We start from the raw sequence: 27,855 nt of genomic DNA on the forward strand, positions 1-27,855 counted from the left end.
CTCTGGTCTGATGAAACAAAAATTGATTCAACTGTTGGGCCATAATGACCATCGCTATGTTTGGAGGAAAAAGGGGGAGGCTTGCAAGTCGAAGAACACCATCCCAACCGTGAAGCACGGGGGTGGCAACATCATGTTGTGGGGGTGCTTTGCTGCAGGAGGGACTGGTGCACTTCACAAAATAGATGGCGTCATGAGGCAGGAAAATTATGTGGATATATTGAAGAAACATCTCAAGACATCACTCAGGAAGTTAAAGCTTGGTCACAAATGGGTCTTCCAAATGGACAATGACCCCAAGCATACTTCCAAAGTTGTGGCAAAATGGCTTAAGGACAACAAAGTCAAGGTATTGGAGTGGCCATCACAAAGCCCTGACCTCAAGCCTATCGAACATTTGTGGGCAGAACTGAAAAAGCGTGTGCGAGCAAGGAGGCCTACAAACCTGACTCAGTTACACCAGCTCTGTCAGGAGGAATGGGCCAAAATTCAACCAACTTATTGTGGGAAGCTTCCAAATACTCATTGAGTGTATGTAAACTTCTGACCCACTGGGAATGTGATGAAAGAAATAAAAGCTGAAATAAATCACTCTCTCTACTATTATTCTGACATTTCACATTCTTAAAATAAAGTGGTGATCCTAACTGACCTAAGACAGGGATTTTTTACTGTATTTTTACTGTGTTAATGTATATGGCTAAGGTGTATGTAAACTTCGAACCCAGTGTCTGCATTCACTTCCTATCTGTACATGTCCCACTATGACTCATTGAGCTTGTAGGTAGCCCTACTGTATGTGCTTGTACTGTGTTCATACCATGTGGTGAGTGGGTCAAGCTCCCCCCCCCCCCCCCCCCCCCCCAGCTGGCATGATCTGTGGTTCTGTGAGTAGTCCTAATTCCAGCGCTGCATGGCACTGTCTGTGACCCACCAGAGCAGAGCTCCCCACCCCAGCAGCGCCCCTATCCCTGCATGGTCATGGCCCCTCCAGGGGTGTCTGTCTGTGCCCCTCCAGCCCAGGCAGTGTCAGGATGACTGCATCAGCCCTGTCAGCCGCTTGCCCGTCAATGACTTGCCCTGGAAAATGGAAACAAACATTACTGGCTCAGTTTTTGGAAAAGAATGCAGTCTGTGTACAGTGCTGTGCCAAGAAAGTACTAAGACTAGTTACCCCTGCATAAATGTTGAGCACTTACCTGTCCTTAAAATGGTAATAAATACCATCAAAAGACCTCTGCACTACTAGCCTGCACAATTATATTGAACTTGAAAAAGATCTTCATTAGGTTGCGCACCCGTGATACAGCCCCAGTTCCTGGTGACTTACCACACTGCGGGTGAACTTTTCCAGGGAGGTACGGCGGCCCTGCTCACCCTCTGTCTGCGAATAGGGGCAGCATGGTGTGGGGGTGGGAAACGGTGAGAGGCACGGGGAGGGGATGGGATGAGGGAAGATTAGAAAAGTGTCAAGGAAAAACACAGGTTACATTTTAGGCCATGAAGCCAGAAGCGGTGGCTATGGTAGAAGAGCTAGGAACCAGGCCAGCAGGGGGGAGTGTCTTTGAAGGGGACAACATAACACAGTGATGCACTGCTGCTGCTCACCAAGAGAAGATGATGCTTTGATCTGCTGTAGTGCTGATCATCCTAGTACACAGTATAACAGGACTTGCTTTATTTTCCATTTTAGAGAGCTGTGAATGTATAAATCCGAAGGAGTCAAATAATATAATAAACTGAACGACATGAATACTCGAGGAAAGGTAAGCCGTCTCAGTTCAGATGTAAATGGTCATGTAGTATCTGCAGAAAGTGTGGATTTGAGAATAAAGTTGCATCTTCCAAAAAAAAGTATGGAGTGCTTTCAAACATATTTAGTAAATGCATATTATCACAGGTTTAAGATGGCGGAGTTGTGACTGAGTAGGTGTTAGTTACAGCTCACCAGCTTCTTTCTGGCTAGCAGGAGGTCCTGATAAATGTTGGATCTCAGGAAGCGTGCATAGCTGTCACTTTTCATCAACTTGAAGATGTGTTCCTGGAGAAGAAGAAGAGGTGGTTGATGTGTGTGTGTGTGTGTGTGAGTGTGTGTGTGTGTGTGTGTGTGTGTGTGTGTGTGTGTGTGTGTGTGTGTGTGTGTGTGTGTGTGTGTGTGTGTGTGTGTGTGTGTGTGTGTGTGTGTGTTGAGTTGAGTTGATGATTATGTAAGAGTGGGAACGAAGGAGCTGAGTGTAAACCATGCTTGATAACATGGAGTTGAAGAAGGAGTCTCCTGAGATGGCTGAATGAACACAAAGCCATCGTATAGCCATTGAAGCTAATGCACCGTGAGGTGCAAAGCAAATACAGTTCAAATCTAGGATGAATGCATGTGCCATTCACAGGTATTACTCGGCCCATTAGACCCTGAAAAACATAGTTTCGTCACCACCATTCACTTAATTTCCTTTCACTCCATCTGTCCCTCCACCCCCCCTCTCAGCCAGCAGTGTGTGGGTGGGGATTATGATGTTATGTGTTTGTGTGAGTGGTTGAATGTGTGTGCAGTAGTAGCAGTAATATTGACAATCTGTGTGGGCGTGCATGCATATGTGTTTGAGTGAATATGGGAGACTGATATGTACCTGTGCGTCCTCATAGCTGTATCGTCCAGGATCTTTTAGGTTATGGCTGGTGAGCTCATAGCTGTGGGAGTCCAGGTTGATGGAGCTGGGTGCACCCTCTGCCAGGAACTCCTGCCAGATCTCCTGGGCCCTGGCTGCCACGTTCTCAAGGGGCCTCCGCTTCAGGTCCTGCACTGCCAACCAGAACCTAGTCAAGGGGCACAGGTAGGGCACAGCCAATAGAGATCAGTGTCTGCATTCACTTCCTAGTGTTAAACTGCCAGGAGAGGAGAGCGCCCCTTGTGGACATGCATAGCAGTCATTCCATTTAATCTCATTGCTGCCACTCAAAAGCCTCTATTGGCCTGGGGAATATAAATGGATGTGAAACAGTAGAAGGGAAGAAGATAGTGACAGTGTTATCATTGGGAACTGCGCCTGCCTGAGCCTATAAGGCTCCACCTCTCACCGGAGGTTCTCTGAGCTGAACTCCGACTCCAGGAACTTGAGGAAAGCGTCCCGTCCCGCTGGGTCCTTGAGGGCCTCCTCCAGAGAGAAGCCCCACTTCTTCACACGGTGCTGGCTGGGGTCCCGGCTGCTCACAGGGAAGAACGGAGAGAGAGACGACTGTGAGGCATCTCAGAATGCCAATCAAGCCTAGCATAGAGCTGGTTTACTGTACATGCTATTCTCACACTATTCTCCCACAGTACATATGTTGTGGGTGTGTATGCTGTTTAATATGTGGATGAATAGGGAAAGAAAGAGGAGCTAGCCATGAGGGTATCATGGCATTTCGGCCAGCACCTGAGAGTACTGACCCTCTGCCTGACCCCACTAGTCATTTGAGGAGTGATTATGTTTGACTAGTGAGGTCGGTCCATGGGGCCTATGGCCTCACACCCCCGGAGGCTGCTGAATGGAGGACGGCTCATAATAATGGCTGGAACGGAGTAAATGGAACAAGGTATCAAACACATGGAGGCCATGTTCGATTACGATTCCATTTATTCCATTCCAGCCATTCCTATGAGCCCGTCCTCCCCTATTAAGGTTCCACCAACCTCCTGTGCCTCACACTGCCTCCCCAGTGAACCCACCTAGCCTCCAGGTCCCAGAAGGTCATGTCATCGCTGATCCAGGGGTTGGACGGTTCAACAGTTGACGCTAAAGGATCGTAGACCATGAACTGTTCTGTGTAGCTCATGAGGCTGTCTGCTACTTTGGACATTTTCATACAGTGTCTGTCCAGCTGCATGTTCAAGAAGGAAATCTGAGAGAGAAAAGACGGCAAAATGAGAGAGTAGCATTAATCAAGAGGAGAGTTGGCGTTATGATTGATGAGTGAGACAGATAGGCAGACAGACAGACAGCATGAAATAATGGATAATGGCAGTGTTAGTAATGACCTGTCAGGAGCATCACAGTGTGTTACCTCCTTCTGCACGTCCTCTCTGGTGGGCTTCCTGGACGGCTGGGACGGGAGGGACTGGTGGACTGAACTCTGAGTCTGGGTGTCGTCTGTTACCCCATACACCGACTGGACAGGGACAGAATGGTTATACATGTCTGTTATTTGTATTTATTATGGATCCCCATCTTCCTGGGGTCCAGCAACATTAAGGCAGTTTATACCATTTTAAAACCTTACAAAACATTCCCAGATTTTACAACATACTGTGTGCCCTCAGGCCCCTACTCCACCACTACCACATATCTACAGTACTGCCAGGAGACAGTACAAAATCTGTGTGTGTGTGTGTGTGTGTGTGTGTGTGTGTGCGTGCGTGCGTGCGTGCGTGCGTGTGTGTGTGCGTGTGCGCATGCGTGCGTGCGTGTGTGTGTGTATATATGCATGTGTCTGCGCCAATGTTTGTGTTGCTTCACAGTCCCCGCTGTTCCATAAGGTGTTTTTTATCTGTTTTTTAAATCAAATTTTACTGAATAGAGATCCATGTAGTCATGGCTCTATGTAGTACCGTGTGCCTCCTATAGTCTGTTCTGGACTTGGAGACTGCGAAGAGACCTCTTGTGGCATGTCTTGTGGAGTATGCATGGGTGTCCGAGCTGTGTGCCAGTAGTTTAGACAGACAGCTCGGTACATTCAACATGTCAATACCTCTCATAAATAAAATTAGTGATGAAGTCAATCTCTCCTCCACTTTGAGCCAGGAGAGATTGACAGGCATATTATTAATACCAGCTCTCTATGCACATCCAAGGGCCAGCCGTGCTGTCCTGTTCTGAGCCAATTGCAATTGGCACCTGACCACACGACTGAACAGTAGTCAAGGTGCAACAAAATTAGGGACTGTAGGACCTGCCTTGTTGATAGTGTTGTTAAGAAGGCAGAGCATCACTTTATTTTAGCCAGATTTCCCCATTTAACTAATACTGCATCAATATGTTTTGACCATGACAGTTTACAATCTAGTGTTACTCCAAGCAGTTTAGTCATCTCAACTTGCTCAATTTCTACATTCCTTATTTCAAGATTTAGTTGAGGTGTAGGGTTTAGTGAGTGTTTTGTTACAAATACAATGCTTTTCATTTTAGAAATATTTAGGGCTAACTTATTCCTTGCCATCCAAGCTGAAACTAACTGCAGCTCTTTGTTGAGTGTTGCAGTCATTTCAGTCGCTGTAGTAGCTGACGTATATAGTGTTGAGTCATCCGCATACATAGAAACTCTGGCTTTACTCAAAGTCAGTGCCATATCGTTAGTAGAAATTGAAAAAAGCAAGGGCCCTAAACAGCTACCCTGGGGAATTCCTGATTCTAACTGTATTATATTTGATAGGCTTCCATTAAAGAACACCCTCTGTGTTCTGTTAGACAAGTAACTCATGACACATAAGTTTTTCCAGCAGCAGACTATGATCAAGAATGTCAAAAGCTGCACTGAAGTCTAACAAGACAGCCCCCACAATCATTTTATCATCAATTCCTCTCAACCAATCATCAGTCATTTGTGTAAGTGCTGTGCTTGTTGAGTGTCCTTCCCTATAAGCATGCTAAAATTCAGTTGTCAATTTGTTTCCATATTGCTTATACACTCACCCTCAACACACGCACACAGATACATACATACATAAACAGAGACTAAACATCACTAAAAGCCTTCTTCCTTACCTTTTTCACCCTCTGTGGATTCTTCTCTCTCTGGCACTTGCGAATGTCCATCTCTGTGGTGTTCACACAGCCTGGCTGTGAGAGAGTTAGTTTTCAGGTCAGATTATAGTGGGTCACCAGACATCCTTCCCTAGCCTGCAGGCTAGACTTAATTCAAAACTGGAGTTGGCTAATACAGAGCCCCACTAGGATCCAGATGAATTCAGGCTAACCCAGGCCCCACCAGACATTAAAACACTGTATTGTTCTAACAGTAGAGCCCTACAGGACTTTCACTGTAACATTCCTTGTCCTTTCATCATGCCCTCTCTCTATCACTCCTTCAGACCTTAGCACCACCTCCTCCTCTCAGCTTAGCACCACCACCTCCTCCTCTCAGCTTAGCACCAGCACCCTCCTTCCTTCCTCCTTTCAGCTTACCACAGGGCGATGGACGTCCCAGAATGCCCTCTCCTGGCTGTCTAGGATCTTCCTCTCAGCCTTGTCCTTCTTCCTGTCGATCCTGAGGGTAGGGGAGAGAGGACAGAGCCAAGTCAATACTGAGAACACAGACAGACATGTCACTCTTAATGAGAGACCAGAGGAGGGTAAAAGCTCAAAGTGGAAGTCACAACCTGTTTCGTCACCAAACAATCTGTGGTCTGGCCGCTGGCTGGTAGGGTACAACTCTTACATAACTGACATTTACTGATCAGTGCTTGGTTGGACTGTTTCTCTCTCTCACTCGGAATGTAACAAAGCTAAAATGTATTATCTCTTAACTACAGTAAATACTTAGTGCTCAGACTATAATCATTTGAAAGGGTAATCATGACCAGTTAGGTTTTTCTCATGCCCTGATATCATGTTTACAAATGTCAACCAGCAGATGGAGATGTAGTGGAAGGAACAGTGATAATAGTCAATGAGTAATATATCACCTAGAAAGTAACCTAGGGGTATGCATCTGGCACACTGGGGACTCTATAGTCACCTGCATCAATGCATGAAATATAAGGAATACACTGACATAGGGCACAATAGACAAAGTATCAAAACCACAATATGTTGTGTGCGTGCTCGTTTGCCTAGTTACTGTCCACTCACTTGACCTGCGCCTCAGCTTGCATGAAGATGAACTCCCACTTCCTGGCGAAGGCCCTCTGCAGTCGAGCCAGGTTCTCCTGTAAGACCCCCAATCATTGAGAAATGAGGGGTAAGAGTAGACCAGTGAGTAGACCAGTTCTTGGGTAATTGCATCGCTATAATGCTTTTTGCTGCATAAAGCTAGCCAGCTCAGCTTAACCGGGAAGTAATATCATGGCTGTTGTAATTTGCATATAATAAGGGCATCTGCTTGGCAAGTGAGCAATACAAACATCTGTCATACATATTCAATGAAGTCACCTATTTGAATTGTGGGAAAAACAACACTCTGACTAAACCTATATGGCATGGAATAGACAAGAGCTTATGAGCATGGCATGTGATCTGAGAGAATCTGTAGTTGTGTAGTTGATACCTCTTTTAAAGAGTCAGTAGTGTATTGATAGTGTACTGACGACAGTTCCAGTAGGGTGAATATGGGACTCACAGCCTCGTAGTCAGCTAGCTCCAGCCTGGCCTTGTTCTGCATGGTGCGCTTGCACAGGTAGATAGCTGCAGAGGAGAGAGAAGACAGCAGAGTGTAGTCAGTTACTTACTGTTGCTTGGCAGACTGCCTGCCTTTAGTGATATTGCCAAACAAATGTCACATATGCTGTATCGCCAGTTGTAAGTGTAGTTTATTTCTTGCAAACAAATGCCACCTACTCGGTTTCCGCCTGAGTAAATCTGTTCCGATCAGAGTGAGGTGAGCAATATTTAATGAGACAGTTGGCAACTTTCCATTTACATAATCAGGCTGGAGAAATGCCATGCAAACATGAAACCCTGGAGATGTACAATAATGTCACATAAGACGTCTGTACCCTGATTGGCTAATATAGCCTGGGGGTAAAATGAGATCCTACTGGGGAGATAGTGGGATGCATTACAGAGTGGGCCACTCAATCAATACTGGTTGTGAGACAACAACAGATCCATAGTCTGTGTTTAGACTCTAGGCAGGAGGATATGACACAGTCTGGGCCAGACACTGCTCTCACTCTGCACTGAGCAGGGCTATAGGTTAGGCTGGCAGGGAGAGGCATCAGGGGGGAATAGCTGGGGGTTACACATAATGAAAATATGAGGGGTAACATTTAGACACATTTGAGTTCAGTGATATTTTCTCAATCCACCCTTAGGGACCACAACATAACTTACCATAGTCTGTGTTTTCAGGTTCCCAACAATTAGAGGGCCAGAAGTATGGAGCCTGAGGAGGAAAGTGGAGAGATCATTAACTTACTCATCATCTTAAGATCATTTATACATCAGAGCATCTGTCCAAGACTGGAGAGGGTCTCCTTTTTACTGTTTTTCCTAATGTTGATGCAGACATTTTTTTCCACGCTGTCCCTAGGAGTGAAGTAAACAGCTCCTTTTCATTTTGTTTCACTCGGTAAACATTTTTGTGTTGAGTATGTGGATTAAAATGTTCAAATAATGAGGTTTTAAACACATTTCTGAGACACAGTTTAGTTTGAAGATGGGCAGCCCCGGTTTTAATATGCATGTTGTGTCCAGTCCACCCTGACTCATTGCCCTAAGTCATGTTGAGATGAAGATGCTGGAGAACACACAAACCGTCCATACTCTTTGTTCATGCCTTTCCCTCTCTACGAACATGCTGAAGATAAAATAAGATGAGTGGTGTGATAATCAATGCCCTTCTTATGCTCTGCATAACTATATAGGTAAGAACAATATCTATATTCTCCATCCGGATTTCTTTGATTATCGCAATTGATATTTCAGATTCACAGTTCATTCCATGATGCATAAATAATGGATTTCTCAGATCTATCATTTTTAATGATAGGCAGAATTAGAATGCAGAGATGTGCCGAGACATCTCCAATATCACTCATATTATTAGCTTAAAGCCCCCATGCAGTCTTTGCAATTTTATTTTTAAATCAGCACTGTATGTCTAAAAGATCCCTGAGTGTTTAGTGAAAATGTGTAATTTAAATGCTCAGTCTGATCATGTGGGTGTTAGGAAACCAATTTGAAGATATTTACATAAGCAGCCCTGATTGGCTGATAGGATGGTCTAGAGCCGACCCCCTTACCCAGATGAACAATCAGATTACACTGTGACATCATGATGTGGGCCAAAAGTTCCATCCCACCTGAACAGGCTGAAATTTCAGGATTTCCTTTCAAACAGCTCTTACACAAAAAGGGCAATCTGATCATTTTCACAGTTTCTTAGTGTTATTTCGACCTCATAGTGTGGAAATATCATAACTGCACTGCCCCTCTAACAACAAAAGGCTAACAAGATGATTGAGATATGAATATGTGTCAGAATCAACACATCAAACAGACAAGTTAACATGTATTTTCTTAAGTCTAAACCAAACTGCAGCAGTGACATATCATGGTGTGACTAGCCGCGGGAAGTAGGGGTGCTGAAGGTGCTGCAAATTGAAATACTTTTGCCAAAATTATTTAAAATCAATGTACAAATTCAAAATACTACACCAGGGAGCATAATTTAGCCACAGAGGATCAGTAGCTTTTAAAAAATAGCTGTGGATTAAGTTTTATCACAAGCACTTACAGTTGTGAAAGCTGCAATTTGGGAAACATGCATGTCAAATATAGAACAGCTTGTTGCACTGTGGCCAAAGACAAATATTATATAGAAGAATTTTGGAACCTTTAAACCTGGTACTTTGACTGTTAAAATCAAGGGTACACAAGCATTGGTTGCCAGGCCTTACTTGGGGTGCGATTGTAAATTCCATCTGGAGTGCCAGAGCATTGTCAGATTATCCGTTCGTAAACTCAGAGCGTTCAGAGCGCACACTGGACACTCTGGCCGAGGAGTAGTGTTGATCCACGTGTTCTGACCTCACAACGGCAGTCATTCACCCAAGCTAACTGACTAACGGTGGCTAGCTTGCTAGCTACTTCAAGACTCATATGTGAGAACATCTCACTCTGACCATTTTACTCGCCCTAGCAGAGCTGGTTAGGCTGTTTTCATTTTATCCAGAGCGTTGGTGACTGTAACTCTGGTGCTGGCAACAATTTAATTAAGTTTCTTTGCTGACGATTACTGACTCCGGTCCTATTCAATGAGTGTTGAGCATTCGTAAATGCATCAGTTACTCACACTCAGACGAGAGTGCTCTGAAATCGGAGTAGATAGCCAGAGTGAATTTACGAACGCACCCTTGAATGGGAACTGTCATCTATGGTTGGTTGTGGCTGTCAAATAGCTTTTTGCACATTTCTAAATGCACAAGAAAAAACAATGGGATACCATTTGGAAAGCAAATCCCTACTGCTGAAAAGAGAAGACTAATCTAAGAAGACTAGTCTGTTGAAGCTAAGAATTTTTAACAAGTGATTGCATTTAGAATTGTTATGCAATAATTGATTAACGAGATACATACGTTGCATTCGGAAAGTATTCAGACACCTTGACTTTTTCCACTTTGTTAGGCTACAGCCTTATTCTAAAATGTAATAAATAAATATATATATATATATATATATATATATATATATATCATCAATCTACACACAATACCCCATACACAGCAAAGCAAAAACAGGTTTTATGAATACTGAAATATCCAATTTACATACAATTGAAGTCGGAAATGTACATACACTTAGGTTGGAGTCATTAAAATATGTTTTTCAACCACTCCACAAATTTCTTGTTAACAAACTATAGTTTTGGCAGGTTCATCTGTACAAACAATAGTACGCAAGTATAACACCATGGGACCACACAGCCATCATACCACTCAGGAAGGAGATGCGTTCTGTCTCCTAGAGATGAAAGGTACGTTGGTGCGAAAAGTGCAAATCAATCCCAGAACAATAGCAAAGGACCTTGTGAAGATGCTGGAGGAAACAGGTACAAAAGTATCTACATCCACAGTAAAAAATAATCCTATATCGACATAACCTGAAAGGCCGCTCAGCAAGGAAGAAGCCACTGCTCCAAAACAGCCATAAAAAAGCCAGACTACGGTTTGCAACTGCACATGGGGCCAAAGATCGTACTTTTTGGAGAAATGTCCTCTGGTCTGATGAAACAAAAATAGAACTGTTGACCATCGTATGTTTGGAGGAAAATAGGGGGAGGCTTGCAAGCCGAAGAACACCATCTCAACCGTAAAGCACGGAGGTGGCAGCATCATGTTGTAGGGGTGCTTTCCTGCAGGAGGGACTGGTGCACATGGAGTGGCCATCACAAAGCCCTGACCTCAATCCTATAGAAAATGTGTGGGCAGAACTGAAAAAGCATGTGCAAGCAAGGAGGCCTTCAAACCTGACTCAGTTACACCAGCTCTGTCAGGATGAAATGGGCCAAAATTCACCCAACTTATTGTGGTAAGCTTGTGGAAGGCTTCCCGAAACGTTTGACCCAAGTTAAACAATTTAAAGGCTATGCTACCAAATACTAATTGAGTGTTTGTAAACTTCTGACCCACTGGGAATGTGATGAAAGAAATAAAAGCTGAAATAAATCATTCTCTCTACTATTATTCTGACATTTCACATTCTTAAAATAAAGTGGTGATCCTAACTGACCAAAGACAGGGAATTTTTACTAAGATTAAATGTCAGAAATTGTGAAAAACTGAGTTTAAATGTATTTGGCTAAGGTGTATGTAAACTTCCGACTCAACTGTAAGTATTCAGACCCTTTACTCAGTACTTTGTTGAAGCACCTTTGGCAGTGATTACAGACTCGAGACTTCTTTAGTATCATGCTACAAGCTTGGCACACCTGTGTTTGGGGAGTTTCTCCCATTCTTCTCTGTAGATCCTCTCAAGCTCTGTCAGGTTGGATGGGGCGTGTCACTGCACAGCTATTTTCTGGTCTATCTAGAGATGTTAGATCGGGTTCAAGTCTGGACTCTGGCTGTGCCTCTCAAGGACATTCTTGTCCCGAAGCCACTCCTGCGTTGTCTTGACTGTGTGCTTTGGGTCGTTGTCCTGCTGGAAAGTGAACCTTCGCCCTAGTCTGTGGTTCTGAGCGCTCTGGATCAGGTTTTCATCGAAGATCTGTCTGTACTTTGCTCTGTTCATCTTTCCCTCCATCCTGACTAGTCTCCCAGTCCCTTCCACTGAAAAACATCCTCACAGCATTATGCTGCCACCACCATGCTTCACCGTAGGAATGGTGCGAAGTTTCCTCCAGACGTGACGTTTGAGAGTTCAATCTTGGTTTTCATCAGACCAGAGAATCTGGTTTGCCTTTTGGCAAACTCCGACAACTTTTTTCTTCTTCTCCCAGAGAATTGGCCGAGGCCAATACTTTTTTTTGTCTTTTCAATATTTTTATCTGCCAAAATCCAGCTATTACTGGCTAACGGAAACCCTGAGCCGGACAAGTGACCGGGACCCGGGAAGATTTATAATTTATTGGACATTTTAAGAATTTACCAGTCATCCATATGCATTGGGTGTGTAACCCATTAGGGTGTCCACTCACACAGCCAGCGCCATCAATAATCAAGGGATATTGGCCAAATGAGCCACATTTACATGCACTTAAAAACAGTCTATAAGAAATTACAAAAACACTATTCCCTGTGTTTCGAATTTCGATGTGTAGCATATGCAAAACTTTATAGCCCATTGTTTTATTGGTATTTACTTTCCTAAAACAATAATTGTCCATCTCATGTTCAGCTGTGGGAAATTTGAGCACTAAATGCAACAATGAATTGCATGCATAGGCCTATAGACTTAGGTGTCCACTGTATGATATTAATATTTAAAAAGTAAATATAAAGGAAGAGAAGCTTAGTCCTAGCCCCATAGAGAGAGAGAGATGCCTGAGGCATGCTATGACACCAACATTCATTCATTTATCCTTGTCAGATTGGCTACTGCGTCTGCTATACAGATATAGGCATACAGAAGGAGTCTAATTCATACATTTTCTATCTGAATATTTTTTTATAAAGATAAGTATTATATTGTTATATTATAGGGGTAACTCTGGTAGGCCTGAAACATTATTCCTCACCTCAATTTCAACTGTCAGAGTCAGTTGGAGCGCCTGTGCGCACTGCCTTCATGTCATAGGCCTTCAGTATAATAGAGGCTAATAGCCACACCACACAAAACCTTCACAAACGTTTCTAAACTTTATTAAGGTAATATCAAAAGTAAGTCAAGCCATTGTTTATCTGGAAAATATGAGCAGGATAATATATCATGGTAAACACAACACTACAGTTGGAACTTCATTTGGCCCCAAAAAATGGCTCAACAGAATGAAACAAAACACTTGCGAACTGGTTTAAACATTCACAAAGGTTTTGAACAGGCTGTATTGCAGCAATTACCAAGAAAGGCTAGTGCCTACCATACCCAACAAATGACAGCAAATAGGCTAATGATGTTTATTTTACAACAGGCCTTATAACTTATCTTAAACTAAATACAGAATTTAGCCAACGAAAATGTCTCCTCAGAATTAAACAAAATACATTTTGCATAGGCTTTTTAAAGAACTGATTTAGACTAATACATATGCCTACAATAATAACAATTATATACATAACTAAAATAATAAAGCAAATGCTAAAAAATATGTTTGTTTTTTTGCATCCTACCTGAGTAGCAAGTTGCACATAAAGTACCAGTCAAAAGTTTGGACACATTTGTTTTTCAACGGGACAATGACCCAACACACCTCCAGGCTGTGTAAGGGCTATTTGACCAAGAAGGAAAGTGATGTTGTGCTGCATCAGATGACCTGGCCTCCACAATCACCCGACCTCAACCAAATTGAGATGGTTTGGGATGAGTTGGACCGCAGAGTGAAGGAAAAGCAAGTGCTCAGCATATGTAGGAACTCCTTCAAGACTGTTGGAAAAGCATTCCAGGTGAAGCTGGTTGAGATAATGCCAAGATTGTGCAAAGCTGTCATCAAGGCAAAGGTGGCTACTTTGAAGAATCTCAAATATAAAATATATTTTGATTTGTTTAACACTTTTTTGGTTACTACATGATTCCATATGTGTTATTTCATAGTTTTGATGTCTTCACTATTATTATAGAATGTTGAAAATAATACAAATAAAGAAAAACCCTTGAATGAGTAGGTGTGTCCAAACTTTTGACTGGTACTGTATGTGTGGTATTAATAAAAAAATATTCTGCTAATGTCTTATATTGTGTAAATTACGTAGCATGCATGAAATGTGTTTATTAAAGGCTTGCCCCGAAACATCACAGATTTATCTCAAAGCACAGCAAGAAGTTGTCATTAAAAGCGGGGCTTCCAAAGATGCAGCACCTATTTATAGCACAGCGTGCCCACACAGCTTCTGTCAAAGCTCCTCAGTGCTGGCACAGAGACACACTCAAAAGGGCATCAACATACTCAAAAAAGCATGCAGGTCCTCTTTTATTGGCAATGATGACGCTCACTTGTTGCACCACACGTAACATCTGAGGAAGGGTATTTTTAGTCCGATTGATTATGGGTGACACACACGCATCCCCTTCCAGAAAAAGTCTCATCATTTTAATCTGAGGGAAAAGAAGAGTGCATAAATGGATTCTCCGGTAGATTGGGGGAGGAGTGGGATGGGTGAGTGACAGAGAAAAGTGCAGAGGAAGAGAGTGCCAGCTTAGCGCTTCCCAAAGGGAGCTGCTCCTAGTTGGGATTAGCCAGCCATAGTGACTCATTATTCTGGAGCCTTTCAGCAGGACCAGGGACCATTCAGCCTCCACTACACTGTAACACACTGTGCTGAATGTCACAATGCATGCAGGGCCGGCTTAATGCAGGGGCGTACTAGGGCTGAAGCTCCTGGGCCCAGGCCCGATGGGGGACCAAGAGGCAGCAAAAAATAAAACAAATAAAAAAATAAAAGTTAAAATATAAATATAAATATATACTCAGCAAAAAAAGAAACGTCCTCTCACTGTCAACTGCATTAATTTCAGAAAACTTATTTTAACGTGTAAATATTTGTATGAACATAACAAGATTCAACAACTGAGACATAAACTGAACAAGTTCCACAGACATGTGACTAACAGAAATGGAATAATGTGTCCCTGAACAAAGGGGGGGTCAAAATCAAAAGTAACCGTAAGTATCTGGTGTGGCCACCAGCTGCATTAAGTACTGCAGTCATCTCCTCCTCATGGACTGCACCAGATTTGCCAGTTCTTGCTGTGAGATGTTACCCAACTCTTCCACTAAGGCACATGCAAGTTCTCGGACATTTCTGGGGGGAATGGACCTCACCCTCCGATCCAACAGGTCCCAGGCGTGCTCAATGGGATTCAGATCCGGGCTCTTCGCCAGCCATCGCAGAAAACGGACATTCCTATCTTGCAAGAAATCGCGTACAGAACGAGCAGTATGGCTGGTGGCATTGTCACTGGAGGGTCATGTCCGGATGAGAATGCAGGAAGGGTACCACATGAGGGAGGAGGATGTCTTCCCTGTAATGCATAGCGTTGAGATTGCCTGCAATGACAACAAGCTAAGTCCAATGATGTTGTAACACATCGGACGCGAGTGAACAGGCCTACAAGCCCTCAGTCCAGCCTCTCTCAGCCTATTGCGGACAGTCTGAGCACTGATGGAGGGATTGTGCATTCCTGGTTTAACTCGGGCAGTTGTTGTTGCCATCCTGTACCTGTCCCGCAGGTGTGATGCTTGCATCCTTGCAGCATGCCTAAGGCACGTTCACGCAGATGAGCATGGACCCTGGGCATCTTTCTTTTGGTGTTTTTCAGAGTCAGTAGAAAGGCCTCTTTAGTGTCCTAAGTTTTCATAACTGTAACCTTAATTGCCTTCTGTCTGTAAGCTGTTAGTGTCTTAAAGACCGTTCCACAGGTGCATGTTCCTTAATTGTTTATGGTTCATTGAACAAGCATGGGAAACAAGACTTTACAATGAAGATCTGTGGATTTGGATTTTTACAAATTATCTTTGAAGGACAGGGTCCTGAAAAAGAGACGTTTCTTTTTTTGCTGAGTTTATTAAGGAAAAAATATACTGCATATATTATATTACAGTGTATTTGGAAACTATTCAGACCCCTTGACTTTTTCCACATTTGTTTACGTTACAGTCTTATTCGAAAATGGATGAAATTCATATTTTCCTCATCAATTTATACACAATACCCTGTAATGACAAAACAAAAACAGGGTTTTAGACATACTAATTTATATAACAAAACAAAAACAGGGTTTTAGACATACTAATTTATATAACAAAACAAAAACAGGGTTTTAGACATACTAATTTATATAACAAAACAAAAACAGGGTTTTAGACATACTAATTTATATAACAAAACAAAAACAGGGTTTTAGACATACTAATTTATATAACAAAACAAAAACAGGGGCAGCAGGTAAAGCGTTGGATAGTAACTGAAAGGTTGCTGGATCGAATCCCCGAGCTGACAAGGTAAAAATCTGTCGTTCTGCCCCTGAGCAAGGCAGTTAACCCATTGTTCCCCGGGAGCCGAAGACGTATATTTAGATTATGGCAGCCCCCCACACCTCTCTGATTCATAGGGGTTGGGTTAAATGCAACACATTTCAGTTGAATGCATTGAGTTGTACAACTGACTAGGTATCCCTCTTTTCTTTCCCTTTATTTACATAAGTATTCAGACCCTTTGCTATGAGACTTAAATTGAGCTCAGGTACATCCTGTTTCCATTGATCATCCTTGAGATGTTTCTACAACTTGATTGGAGTCCATCTGTGGTAAATTCAATTGATTGGACATGATTTGGAAAGGCACACACCTGACTTTATAAGGTCCCACAGTTGACAGTTCATGTCAGAACAAAAACCAAGCCATGAGGTTGAAGGAATTGTCTGTAGAGCTCCGAGACAGGATTGTGTCGTGGCACAGATCTGGGGAAGGGTAGCAAAACATCTCTGCAGCAAGACTCTTCTTAGAGCTGGAAGCCTGGCCAAACTGAGCAATCGGGGGGGAAAGGTCCTTGGTCAGGGAGGTGATCAGGAACCCGCTGGTCACTCTGACAGAGCCCCAGAGTTCCTCTGTGAAGATTGAGGTACCTTCCAGAAGGACAACCGTCTCAGCAGCACTCCACTAATCAGCCGCTTATGGTAGAATGGCCAGACGGAGCCACTCCTCAGTAAAAGGCACATGACAGCCCGCTTGGAGTTTGCCAAAAGGCACCTAAAGGACTCTCAGATCATGAGAAACAACATTCTCTGGTCTGAAGAAACCAAGATTGAACTCTTTGGCCTGAATGCCAATCGTCGAGTCTGGAGAAAACCTGGCACCATCCCTACGGTGAAGCGTGGTGATCACAGCATCATGCTGTGGGGATGTTTTTCAGTGGCAGCAACTAGGAGACTAGTCAGAGTCGGGAGAAAGATGAATAGAGTCGAAAGTACCGAGAGATCCTTGATGAAAACCTGCTCCAGAGTGCTCAGGATCTCAGACTGGGGCGAAGGTTCACCTTCCAACAGGACAACGACCCTAAACACACAGCCAAGACAACGCAGGAGTGGCTTCGGGACAAGTCTCAATGTCCTTGAGTGGCCCAGCCATAGCCCGGACTTGAACCTGATCAAACATCTCTGGAGAGACCTAAAAATAGCTGTGCAGCAACGCTTCCCATCCAACATGACAGAGCCGGAGAGGATCTGCAGAGAGGAATGGGAGAAACTCCCCAAATAGTTAAATAAAATAAAAATAAATACAGGTGTGCCAAGCTTGTAGCGTCATACCCAAGAAGACTCAAGGCTGTAATCGCTGCTAAAGGTGCTTCGACAAAGTACAGAGTAAAGAGTCTGAATACTGTTTTTGCTTTGTCATTATGGGGTATTGTGTGTAGATTGATGAGGATAAAAAATATTTAATCCATTCTAGAATAAGGCTGTAACGTAACAAAATGTGGAAAAAGTCAAGGGGTACCTCAATTACCTCGTACCCCTGCACATCAACTCGGTACTATGACCCCATGTACAGAATAGAGTGAAGTTATTGTTACTCATTGTGTATTTACTATTACTTTTATTATAATGTGAAATACATTTTCTATTATTTCTCTATTTTCTTTCTCTTTGCATTGTTGGGAAGGGCCCGTAAGTAAGCATTTCACTGTTAGTCTATGCCTGTTATTTTCGAAGCATGTGACAAATAACATTTGATTTGAACAGCAATGCCAGATTGTGGGATGCTGTGAGTAGATATGCAACACTGTACATTGTGCCTCTCCAATTGATATCATCTATAAAATCAACATTGTTATTGATATTTATAATATAGTGATCTGTAGTGATTTACCCACGGGTTAAGGGAGAGAACAAGGGTAAGGGTGTCCAGACCAATTACAACACTTGACCTGTTACTAAGGATCAGACTATAGGAATCTCTCAATTCAGTTGCTCTGTTAGAACACTCTCCCCTGGTTTTCTCTGCTTTAGAGCGTAAAGTGACCAGCCACAAGGTATTGAGGCTACTGTTCTAGACAGTGCACAGGATAATTTATGGTCATAACTCAAGTTATGGATGGTGGTGTGGACAGTAAATCCAGTTTGGGACCACTACACTCTTAGAACAAAAGGTGCTATCTAGAAAGGGGTTATTCAGCTGTCCCCACATAAAACCCCTTGAAGAATCCTTTAGGTTCCATGTAGAAAATAAGAAAGAAAACGTTTCTCTATGGGGGACAGCCGAAGAACCCTTTTTTAACCCTTTTTTTCTAAGAGTGGAAGGAGGTACGTCTACTGGTGCCTGAAGTTACCATGGTAGCTTACCTGGAAGCGGTACAGGGTCCCATCATCTTTGAGAGTGAGGACGTGGTCGGAGATGGGGAAGAGGTAGCCAAGGGCAGCGATCAGGCTCCCTAAATGAATGGCTTCAGCTACAGGAAAGAAGACTAACGCTGAGTAGAGAAAAATGGCTTGAGTAGAGACTGACATCAGGGGTCAATCCCAGTCACGCTGGCTATGTACATAGCAGACATACCTGAGTCCTCAATGGAGAGGTTTTTCATCAGCCACTGCACAATGTCTGCTCCTGGTATTCAAAGCAGAAGAATGGTTGATAGGGACAATGAAATGGCATTGTACACACACAGAAAGCCTCTACACAACAGCTGCAATAGTTAACAGGTCTCCCCTCAACAATCTATTACTTTTAGCTTACAGCACAGCTACAATGCCCTTGGCTGAGGCTGAATGTGGCACAGCTGAGTATGTGTTTGCATGAACAATCCAAATGGAACAATGTGATCTTGGTCTAACAATAGGCAGGAAACCACACTACCCTTTCCCATCTGGACAAAAGGAACACCTAAGTGAGAATGCTATTCATTGACTACAGCTCAGCGTTCAACACCATACTGCACCACAAAGCTCATCACTAAGCTAAGGACTCTGTGACTAAACACCTCCCTCTGCAACTGGATCCTGTACTTCCTGACGGGTCTCCCCCAGGTGGTAAGGGTAGGCAACAACACATCTGCCACGCTGATCCTCAACACCGGGGCCCCTCAGGGGTGCATGCTTAGTCCCCTCCTGTACTCCCTGTTCACCCACGACTGCATGGCCAAGCACAACCCCCCCTCCGTCGGCCCCCCTGCTACTGCACGGCAAGTGGTACCCGAGCGCCAAGTCTAGGTCCAAAAGGCTCTTTAACAGCGTCACCCCCAAGCAAAAAGACTGCTGAACAATTAATCAAAAGGCCACCCCCCCCTTTTTCTTTCACTGCTGCTACTCGCTGTTTATTATCTATGCATAGTCACTTTACCCATACCAACATGTACAAATTACCTCTGTTTTTAATTTTGTTTACTAAATATTTTATTAACTCTATTTCTTGAAATGCATTATTGGTTAAGGGCTTGTAAGTAAGCATTCGACATGTGACAAATACAATTTGATTTGATTTGAAACCAGGTAACCATCTTTTCTCTCCTGGACAGCAACATATTTGGCATAATGTGAGAAGGAGTGAGACTGGGAGAGTGAAGCGTGAGCCCAGCAGGCCTAAAGAGACGTGAGAGGGTAAGTCACACTCAGAGCAACGTTACTGGGATCCCCCCCCCCCCTCCTCTCCTATTCCCCAGCCCCATGGCTACTGTTGACTCTGTTGACTCACACACACACATACACACACCAGCCAGAACAGTCTTACTCACTCACACTGCCCCCTAAAACCATGTCATAAAACACACAACCAGCCACTCTCTACAATGTCAGTGCCAGACGGCCTCATCTGTCCCCCTCTGCAGAGGCAGCAAGTCAAATGAGCCTGAAAGGTCATATTTGCTTTAATGATTCTGACTCTCTGTCTGCTCTCTCTGCTTTCTCTTATTGTATGAGACAACAGACACACACGCACGCACGCACGCAAGAACGCACGCACGCACGCACGCACACACACACACACACACACACACACACGCACACACACACACGCACACACACACACACACACAGCTGGTCACCTGATACCACACTGGGGATCTTGGACAGGAAGCTCTTGACAGTTCGGATAGCCACTCCTCCTGCCTTCTCATCCTGTAGCCGCATAATGACATCTTCAATCTAACGGGGAGAGGAGACACAACAAAAGTGATCAGGGTTAGAACACAAACCAAACCATCCACAGTCTCTCCATTAAAATGGTTCATTTTCATATAACAATCCAATTTTAATGTGGAAATCTAGGGTCTGTTTATCCAGCCCCACAATTCCCACGGTAACAAGGCCCACTAATGGGGAGACTAGGCCCATTGAAGATGGCTGTCAGAGCGATTCCCCAGAGGTTAAGATAAACATCACACCTCAAACGCCTTGCAGGCAGCAAGCACCCCGCCACATCACACAACAGCAGCCTAAAATTAGGCACGGCTGCACCGTGCTCGCAGCTCAAGACTCAGACACACACACACACACCCACATACTGACTGACTGTAACAAAGACGATTATGCTTGGATGAATTCAAAGGCCTGATTGTGTGCAAAGCTGATTTGATTTGGCTGCTCCTTTAGCTTCACCATCTCAGAAAGGTCATCTGTATTTATCTGTACTGTTAAATGGGAGATGGCATGGATCGACTCGTTCTATTACCATCAATATTCAGCAACAATCAGAAAACGCTCTTTATCAGCCATTTGTATAGAGCCCTATAGGGGACAGTGATAAAGTCAAGCAATTCTCTGTTGTGTGCCACTGCCATTCCAGCATGTTCCTGACCCCCTTCTCTCTCTCTCCTCTCATCCATCATTCAAACAGACACATTTGCATGTTCCAGCAGCCTCCTTAGCCTCAGAAATTCATCTCTTAGCGAGCGCACCAAGGGCCAACTGCCTCCTCTCCTAAGTGGTTGCAGCAGGTTGCAGTTGCACGGCATGCCTCAGTACTGTGTATCTCTGCCCTCACAACGACAACCATAGAGATGTGCAGTATTCTGGCCAATCCCAACTAACAGGCCAAGGACAGTATAAATAAGAATGGTTGGTGTCGCAACAAGTACAAACATTGGTCACTATTTCAACAACCAGCCCCTACAATCATTGTGTCTCTGGTCTGATGGCCTGATGAGAGCAACAAGCATAATTCAGTAGACCCATTAGCAGGTCCGTCTCTGGCTAGAAGTAGTGTTGAGAAGACACTAGGTCCGTCTCTGGCTAGAAGTAGTGTTGAGAAGACACTAGGTCCGTCTCTGGCTAGAAGTAGTGTTGAGAAGACACTAGGTCCGTCTCTGGCTAGAAGTAGTGTTGCGAAGACACTAGGTCCGTCTCTGGCTAGAAGTAGTGTTGAGAAGACACTAGGTCCGTCTCTGGCTAGAAGTAGTGTTGAGAAGACACTAGGTCCGTCTCTGGCTAGAAGTAGTGTTGAGAAGACACTAGGTCCGTCTCTGGCTAGAAGTAGTGTTAAGAAGACACTAGGTCCGTCTCTGGCTAGAAGTAGTGTTGAGAAGACACTAGGTCCGTCTCTGGCTAGAAGGAGTGTTGAGAAGACACTAGGTCCGTCTCTGGCTAGAAGTAGTGTTGAGAAGACACTGGGTCCGTCTCTGGCTAGAAGTAGTGTTGAGAAGACACTGGGTCCGTCTCTGGCTAGAAGTAGTGTTGAGAAGACACTAGGGCCGTCTCTGGCTAGAAGTAGTGTTGAGAAGACACTAGGTCCGTCTCTGGCTAGAAGGAGTGTTGAGAAGACACTAGGTCCGTCTCTGGCTAGAAGTAGTGTTGAGAAGACACTGGGTCCGTCTCTGGCTAGAAGTAGTGTTGAGAAGACACTGGGTCCGTCTCTGGCTAGAAGTAGTGTTGAGAAGACACTAGGTCCGTCTCTGGCTAGAAGTAGTGTTGAGAAGACACTAAGTCCGTCTCTGGCTAGAAGTAGTGTTGAGAAGACACTAGGTCCGTCTCTGGCTAGAAGTAGTGTTGAGAAGACACTAGGTCCGTCTCTGGCTAGAAGTAGTGTTGAGAAGACACTAGGTCCGTCTCTGGCTAGAAGTAGTGTTGAGAAGACACTAGGTCCGTCTCTGGCTAGAAGTAGTGTTGAGAAGACACTAGGTCCGTCTCTGGCTAGAAGTAGTGTTGAGAAGACACTAGGTCCGTCTCTGGCTAGAAGGAGTGTTGAGAAGACACTAGGTCCGTCTCTGGCTAGAAGTAGTGTTGAGAAGACACTAGGTCCGTCTCTGGCTAGAAGTAGTGTTGAGAAGACACTAGGTCCGTCTCTGGCTAGAAGTAGTGTTGAGAAGACACTGGGTCTGTCTCTGGCTAGAAGTAGTGTTGAGAAGACACTGGGTCCGTCTCTGGCTAGAAGTAGTGTTGAGAAGACACTAGGGCCGTCTCTGGCTAGAAGTAGTGTTGAGAAGACACTAGGTCCGTCTCTGGCTAGAAGGAGTGTTGAGAAGACACTAGGTCCATCTCTGGCTAGAAGTAGTGTTGAGAAGACACTGGGTCCGTCTCTGGCTAGAAGTAGTGTTGAGAAGACACTGGGTCCGTCTCTGGCTAGAAGTAGTGTTGAGAAGACACTAGGTCCGTCTCTGGCTAGAAGTAGTGTTGAGAAGACACTAGGTCCGTCTCTGGCTAGAAGTAGTGTTGAGAAGACACTAGGTCCGTCTCTGGCTAGAAGTAGTGTTGAGAAGACACTAGGTCCGTCTTTGGCTAGAAGTAGTGTTGAGAAGACACTAGGTCCGTCTCTGGCTAGAAGTAGTGTTGAGAAGACACTAGGTCCGTCTCTGGCTAGAAGTAGTGTTGAGAAGACACTAGGTCCGTCTCTGGCTAGAAGTAGTGTTGAGAAGACACTAGGTCCGTCTCTGGCTAGAAGTAGTGTTGAGAAGACACTAGGTCCGTCTCTGGCTAGAAGTAGTGTTAAGAAGACACTAGGTCCGTCTCTGGCTAGAAGTAGTGTTAAGAAGACACTAGGTCCGTCTCTGGCTAGAAGTAGTGTTGAGAAGACACTAGGTCCGTCTCTGGCTAGAAGGAGTGTTGAGAAGACACTAGGTCCGTCTCTGGCTAGAAGTAGTGTTGAGAAGACACTGGGTCCGTCTCTGGCTAGAAGTAGTGTTGAGAAGACACTGGGTCCGTCTCTGGCTAGAAGTAGTGTTGAGAAGACACTAGGGCCGTCTCTGGCTAGAAGTAGTGTTGAGAAGACACTAGGTCCGTCTCTGGCTAGAAGGAGTGTTGAGAAGACACTAGGTCCGTCTCTGGCTAGAAGTAGTGTTGAGAAGACACTGGGTCCGTCTCTGGCTAGAAGTAGTGTTGAGAAGACACTGGGTCCGTCTCTGGCTAGAAGTAGTGTTGAGAAGACACTAGGTCCGTCTCTGGCTAGAAGTAGTGTTGAGAAGACACTAGGTCCGTCTCTGGCTAGAAGTAGTGTTGAGAAGACACTAGGTCCGTCTCTGGCTAGAAGTAGTGTTGAGAAGACACTAGGTCCGTCTCTGGCTAGAAGTAGTGTTGAGAAGACACTAGGTCCGTCTCTGGCTAGAAGTAGTGTTGAGAAGACACTAGGTCCGTCTCTGGCTAGAAGTAGTGTTGAGAAGACACTAGGCCCGTCTCTGGCTAGAAGTAGTGTTGAGAAGACACTAGGTCCGTCTCTGGCTAGAAGTAGTGTTGAGAAGACACTAGGTCCGTCTCTGGCTAGAAGTAGTGTTGAGAAGACACTAGGTCCGTCTCTGGCTAGAAGTAGTGTTGAGAAGACACTAGGTCCGTCTCTGGCTAGAAGGAGTGTTGAGAAGACACTAGGTCCGTCTCTGGCTAGAAGGAGTGTTGAGAAGACACTAGGTCCATCTCTGGCTAGAAGTAGTGTTGAGAAGACACTGGGTCCGTCTCTGGCTAGAAGGAGTGTTGAGAAGACACTAGGTCCGGCTCTGGCTAGAAGGAGTGTTGAGAAGACACTAGGTCCGTCTCTGGCTAGAAGGAGTGTTGAGAAGACACTAGGTCCGTCTCTGGCTAAAAGTAGTGTTGAGAAGACACTAGGTCCATCTCTGGCTAGAAGGAGTGTTACGAAAACAGTATAAGTTGCTATATTTACTCTTCTGCAAGCCTCACAATCGAACTGGCTAAATATTAAATAGATGACTCAGCCACTCAAGTCATGAATATAATATACCTGAGCAACACATTTTAGATGCGTATGGATTTATTAATAATAGTCCGATAATGTGGAGAAGAGAAGGAATAGTGAGGCAAGACAATTATAATTCTCTCACCGAATGACTGCCTCTTTACACAGACTGTGCAGTTGGAGAAAGAGAGGGAGAAAGAGAGAACGATAGAGAGAGAGAGAGAGCACTAAGATACTACACCACATCAACTCTATTTTCAGAGAGAAGAAACAAGGATTTTACAGTACAGTTACGTTCTTATCTTTTAGAACGGCACTATCAGTCCAACCAGATTTACTGTCTTCCTGTGTCTGAGTACAAACCTTGAGACAAAACAATGGGAATAAGTTATGAAATTATCTCCATTCGCTGCAATACAATGCCACTCTACACACCCCGAGAGCGACAACAGTAAAAGGATTTGGTTATTTTGTTTTTGTTTAATATTGGACCTTGGACTCCATAACAGGTTTGAAAATAACAAATTATCTCCCTATATAATGACAGTGGGCACGAAGTACTTAGCAGGGGTACAGAAACCAGCAGTATCTTTTCACTGTGGAAGCTAATGGTATTTGCATCTTGGTGTGAAGGGCTTTTGAGAGCGGAACATTCCTGCTAGCTGCCGATAACAGTACTTTGCCCCGCCACACTGAGCTCTATTAACGGCAATCGGGGAAGAGGTATGTGTGTGTGTGCCTGTGTGTGTGTGTCTGCTGGGGCCCATTGTCATCCGTTCCTCTTATCTGTGAGGTTACTGAGGGCCCATGCTGCTGTCAGGACAGTGGCTACTCAGCCAGCCACCCTGTGACGCTCCCTAGCAGGCCATTACAGTGGACTGCTCAACTTATTATCAACACAGAAACACTATCAGGACTTATGGTACTGTATATGCTGTGTGGCTTAGATTCCCAACTGTAGTTTCTACCTCAAACAGTGGTTTCAGTTAAAACAATGACTGGGAGCTACAATTGAAGTCGGACGTTTACGGATGTTTCCTCCAAACATAACGATGGTCAATATGGCCCAACAGTTCTATTTTTGACCAGACCAGAGGACATTTCTCCAAAAGTACGATCTTTGTCCCCATGTACAGTTGCAAACCGTAGTCTGGCTTTTTTATGGAGATTTTGGAGCAGTGGCTTCTTCCTTGCTGAGTGGCCTTTCAGGTTATGTCAATATAGAACTAATTTTACTGTGGATATAGATACTTCTGTAACTGTTTCCTCCAGCATCTTCACAAGGTCCTTTGCTGTTGTTCTGGGATTGATTTGCACTTTTCGCACCAAAGTACGTTCATCTCTAGGAGACAGAACGCATGTCCTTCCTGCGTGGTATGACTGCTGCGTGGTCCCATGGTGTTTATACTTGCGTACTATCCCAAGGATGAACCAGACTTGTGGAGGTCTGCCATCTTTTTTTCTGAGGTCTTGGCTGATTTCTTTGGATTTTCTCATGATGTCAAGCAAAGAGGCACTGAGTTTGAAGGTAGGTCTTGAAATACATCTACAGGTACACCTCCAATTGACTCGAATGATGTCAATTAGCCTAACAGAAGCTTCTAAAGCTGTTTAAAGGCACAGTCAACTTAGTGTATATAAACTTCTGACCCACTGGAATTGTGATACAGTGAATTATAAGTGAAATAATCTGTCCGTTAACAATTGTTGGAAAAATGACTTGTGTCATGCGCAAACTAGATGTCCTAACCGACTTGCCAAAATTGTAGTTTGTTAACAAGAAATTACTGAAGTGGTTTAAAAACATGTTTTAATGACTCCAACCTAAGTGTATGTAAACTTCCGACTTCAACTGTGTCTATCAATGGAGATGAGATTAAATACATGTCCATTTACCAGGATGTTTTGAAATACCGGTCAGGATAAGACCAGTACTCCAACTGTGACTAATACTAACTACCTTATATCCATAAATGGTGCCAGACAAGCTAATAATAAGCTAATAAAAGCAGAAAGTCCCCCAAAATGAGACCTTGATAAAAAATGTAGAAGGGTGTAAGAGAGCATTAATGATTCAACAGCCGTCATCACCACAGACACATTGGTCATTGTTCAAAGACCTTTATGGCTGTGAAAGTCATAATGGCCAATCTGATAACTTTTCAAGACTGTTTTCTAACTTACTTTCTGCTGAATGAGATTCTCTTTACTGCCCAATTAACATATGAACAGAGCCCAACAATATGAAACATAAAGTGAGTATCGGATAAGTGTAAACTCAGTGCAGTGAGAGTTCACCGGTCCCAATACATTCTTCTGACTTGCTCTGGATGTCTTCATATGCTGGAATTGTTTGTGCTTTCCAACAGTCTAAGCCATCACAATGAACTGTATATAGAGCATGTGACTTTTAGGCAAAAAATCCAACTGACTTTTGGCTGTGAGTATTATTAAATAAACCAACCCTCCACCACCCCCCTTATTCCTAGGACCAGCCAGGCATCACACTGTGTGAATAGCAAGCTGATGTCTAGCTTGGCTCTAGCTGCTCTTCTCTGGGGGTGCAGGTGTGAATGACAGCTGCTTTGGTGGAGAGGGTCTCCTTGTACCCTCTATGGACCAGAGGGGGGCTGCTGCAGGCCTGGTCATGATGAGGGGGTGCCGGGTGTTAGGGAGCCTCTTCTGGATTCGTTCCACCAAGGACAGACACTGTGACAGCTACAGCAGTACCAGCAATGACTGGAAAGGCCAAATACCTACATACAGCTGATATATCAACAATGTATAATGGGTTGAAAACAGAAATGCTTTCATTAGCCGATGTGAACAAAACCTTTAAACAGGTCAACATTCACAAAGCCTCTGGGCCAGATGGATTACCAGGATGTGTACTCAAAGCATGTCTTCACTGACATTTTCAACCTCTCTTTGACTGAGTCTGTAATGCCTACATGTATCAAGCAGACCACCATAGTCCCTGTGCCCAAGGAAGGTAACCTGCCTAAATGATTACTGCCCCGTGGCACTCACGTTGGTTACCATGAAGTGCTTTGAAAGGCTGGTCATGGCTCACATCAACAGCATCCTCCCGGACAGCCTAGACCCACTACAATTCGCATACCGCCCCAACATATCCACAGATGACGCAATCTCAATTGCACTCCACACTGCCCTTTCTCACCTGGACAAAAGGAACACCTACGTGAGAATGCTGTTCATTGACTACAGCTCAGTTTCCAACACCAGAGTGCCTACAAAGCTCATCACTAAGATAAGGACTCTGGGGCTAAACATTTCCCTCTGCAACTGGATCCTGACGGACAGCCCCCAGGTGGTAAGAGTAGGCAACAACATGCCTGCCATGCTGAACCTTAACACTGGGGCCCCTCAGGGGTGTGTACTTAGTCCCCTCCTGTATTCCCTGTTCACCCACGACTGTGTGGGCAAACACAACTCTAACACCAT

At 44.3% G+C, this 27,855-nt stretch overlaps 1 protein-coding gene across 2 annotated transcripts in view; it reads right to left on the reverse strand.

Annotated features, from left to right (window-relative positions):
* Window positions 1–549: 549 nt before the first annotated feature.
* LOC110497940 (regulator of G-protein signaling 6) overlaps window positions 550–27,855 on the reverse strand; it is a 65,840-nt gene continuing 38,534 nt past the window's right edge. For both annotated transcript variants that reach the window (XM_036954887.1, XM_036954886.1), the window contains exons 3-17: window positions 20,321–20,420; window positions 18,838–18,888; window positions 18,627–18,733; window positions 8,025–8,076; window positions 7,312–7,376; window positions 6,825–6,901; window positions 6,159–6,240; window positions 5,739–5,813; window positions 4,042–4,146; window positions 3,707–3,879; window positions 3,076–3,201; window positions 2,628–2,814; window positions 1,949–2,041; window positions 1,331–1,384; window positions 550–1,080 (exon numbers count right to left, since the gene is read on the reverse strand). In XM_036954887.1, coding sequence (XP_036810782.1) covers window positions 1,030–1,080; window positions 1,331–1,384; window positions 1,949–2,041; window positions 2,628–2,814; window positions 3,076–3,201; window positions 3,707–3,879; window positions 4,042–4,146; window positions 5,739–5,813; window positions 6,159–6,240; window positions 6,825–6,901; window positions 7,312–7,376; window positions 8,025–8,076; window positions 18,627–18,733; window positions 18,838–18,888; window positions 20,321–20,420 — 1,398 coding nt within the window. In that variant the 3' untranslated portion in view covers window positions 550–1,029. The remainder of the gene's footprint in view (window positions 1,081–1,330; window positions 1,385–1,948; window positions 2,042–2,627; window positions 2,815–3,075; window positions 3,202–3,706; window positions 3,880–4,041; window positions 4,147–5,738; window positions 5,814–6,158; window positions 6,241–6,824; window positions 6,902–7,311; window positions 7,377–8,024; window positions 8,077–18,626; window positions 18,734–18,837; window positions 18,889–20,320; window positions 20,421–27,855) is intronic.

This window comes from Oncorhynchus mykiss, chromosome 19 (genome assembly GCF_013265735.2).
Source record: "Oncorhynchus mykiss isolate Arlee chromosome 19, USDA_OmykA_1.1, whole genome shotgun sequence".
In the NCBI taxonomy this organism is placed as follows: Eukaryota; Metazoa; Chordata; class Actinopteri; order Salmoniformes; family Salmonidae; genus Oncorhynchus; species Oncorhynchus mykiss.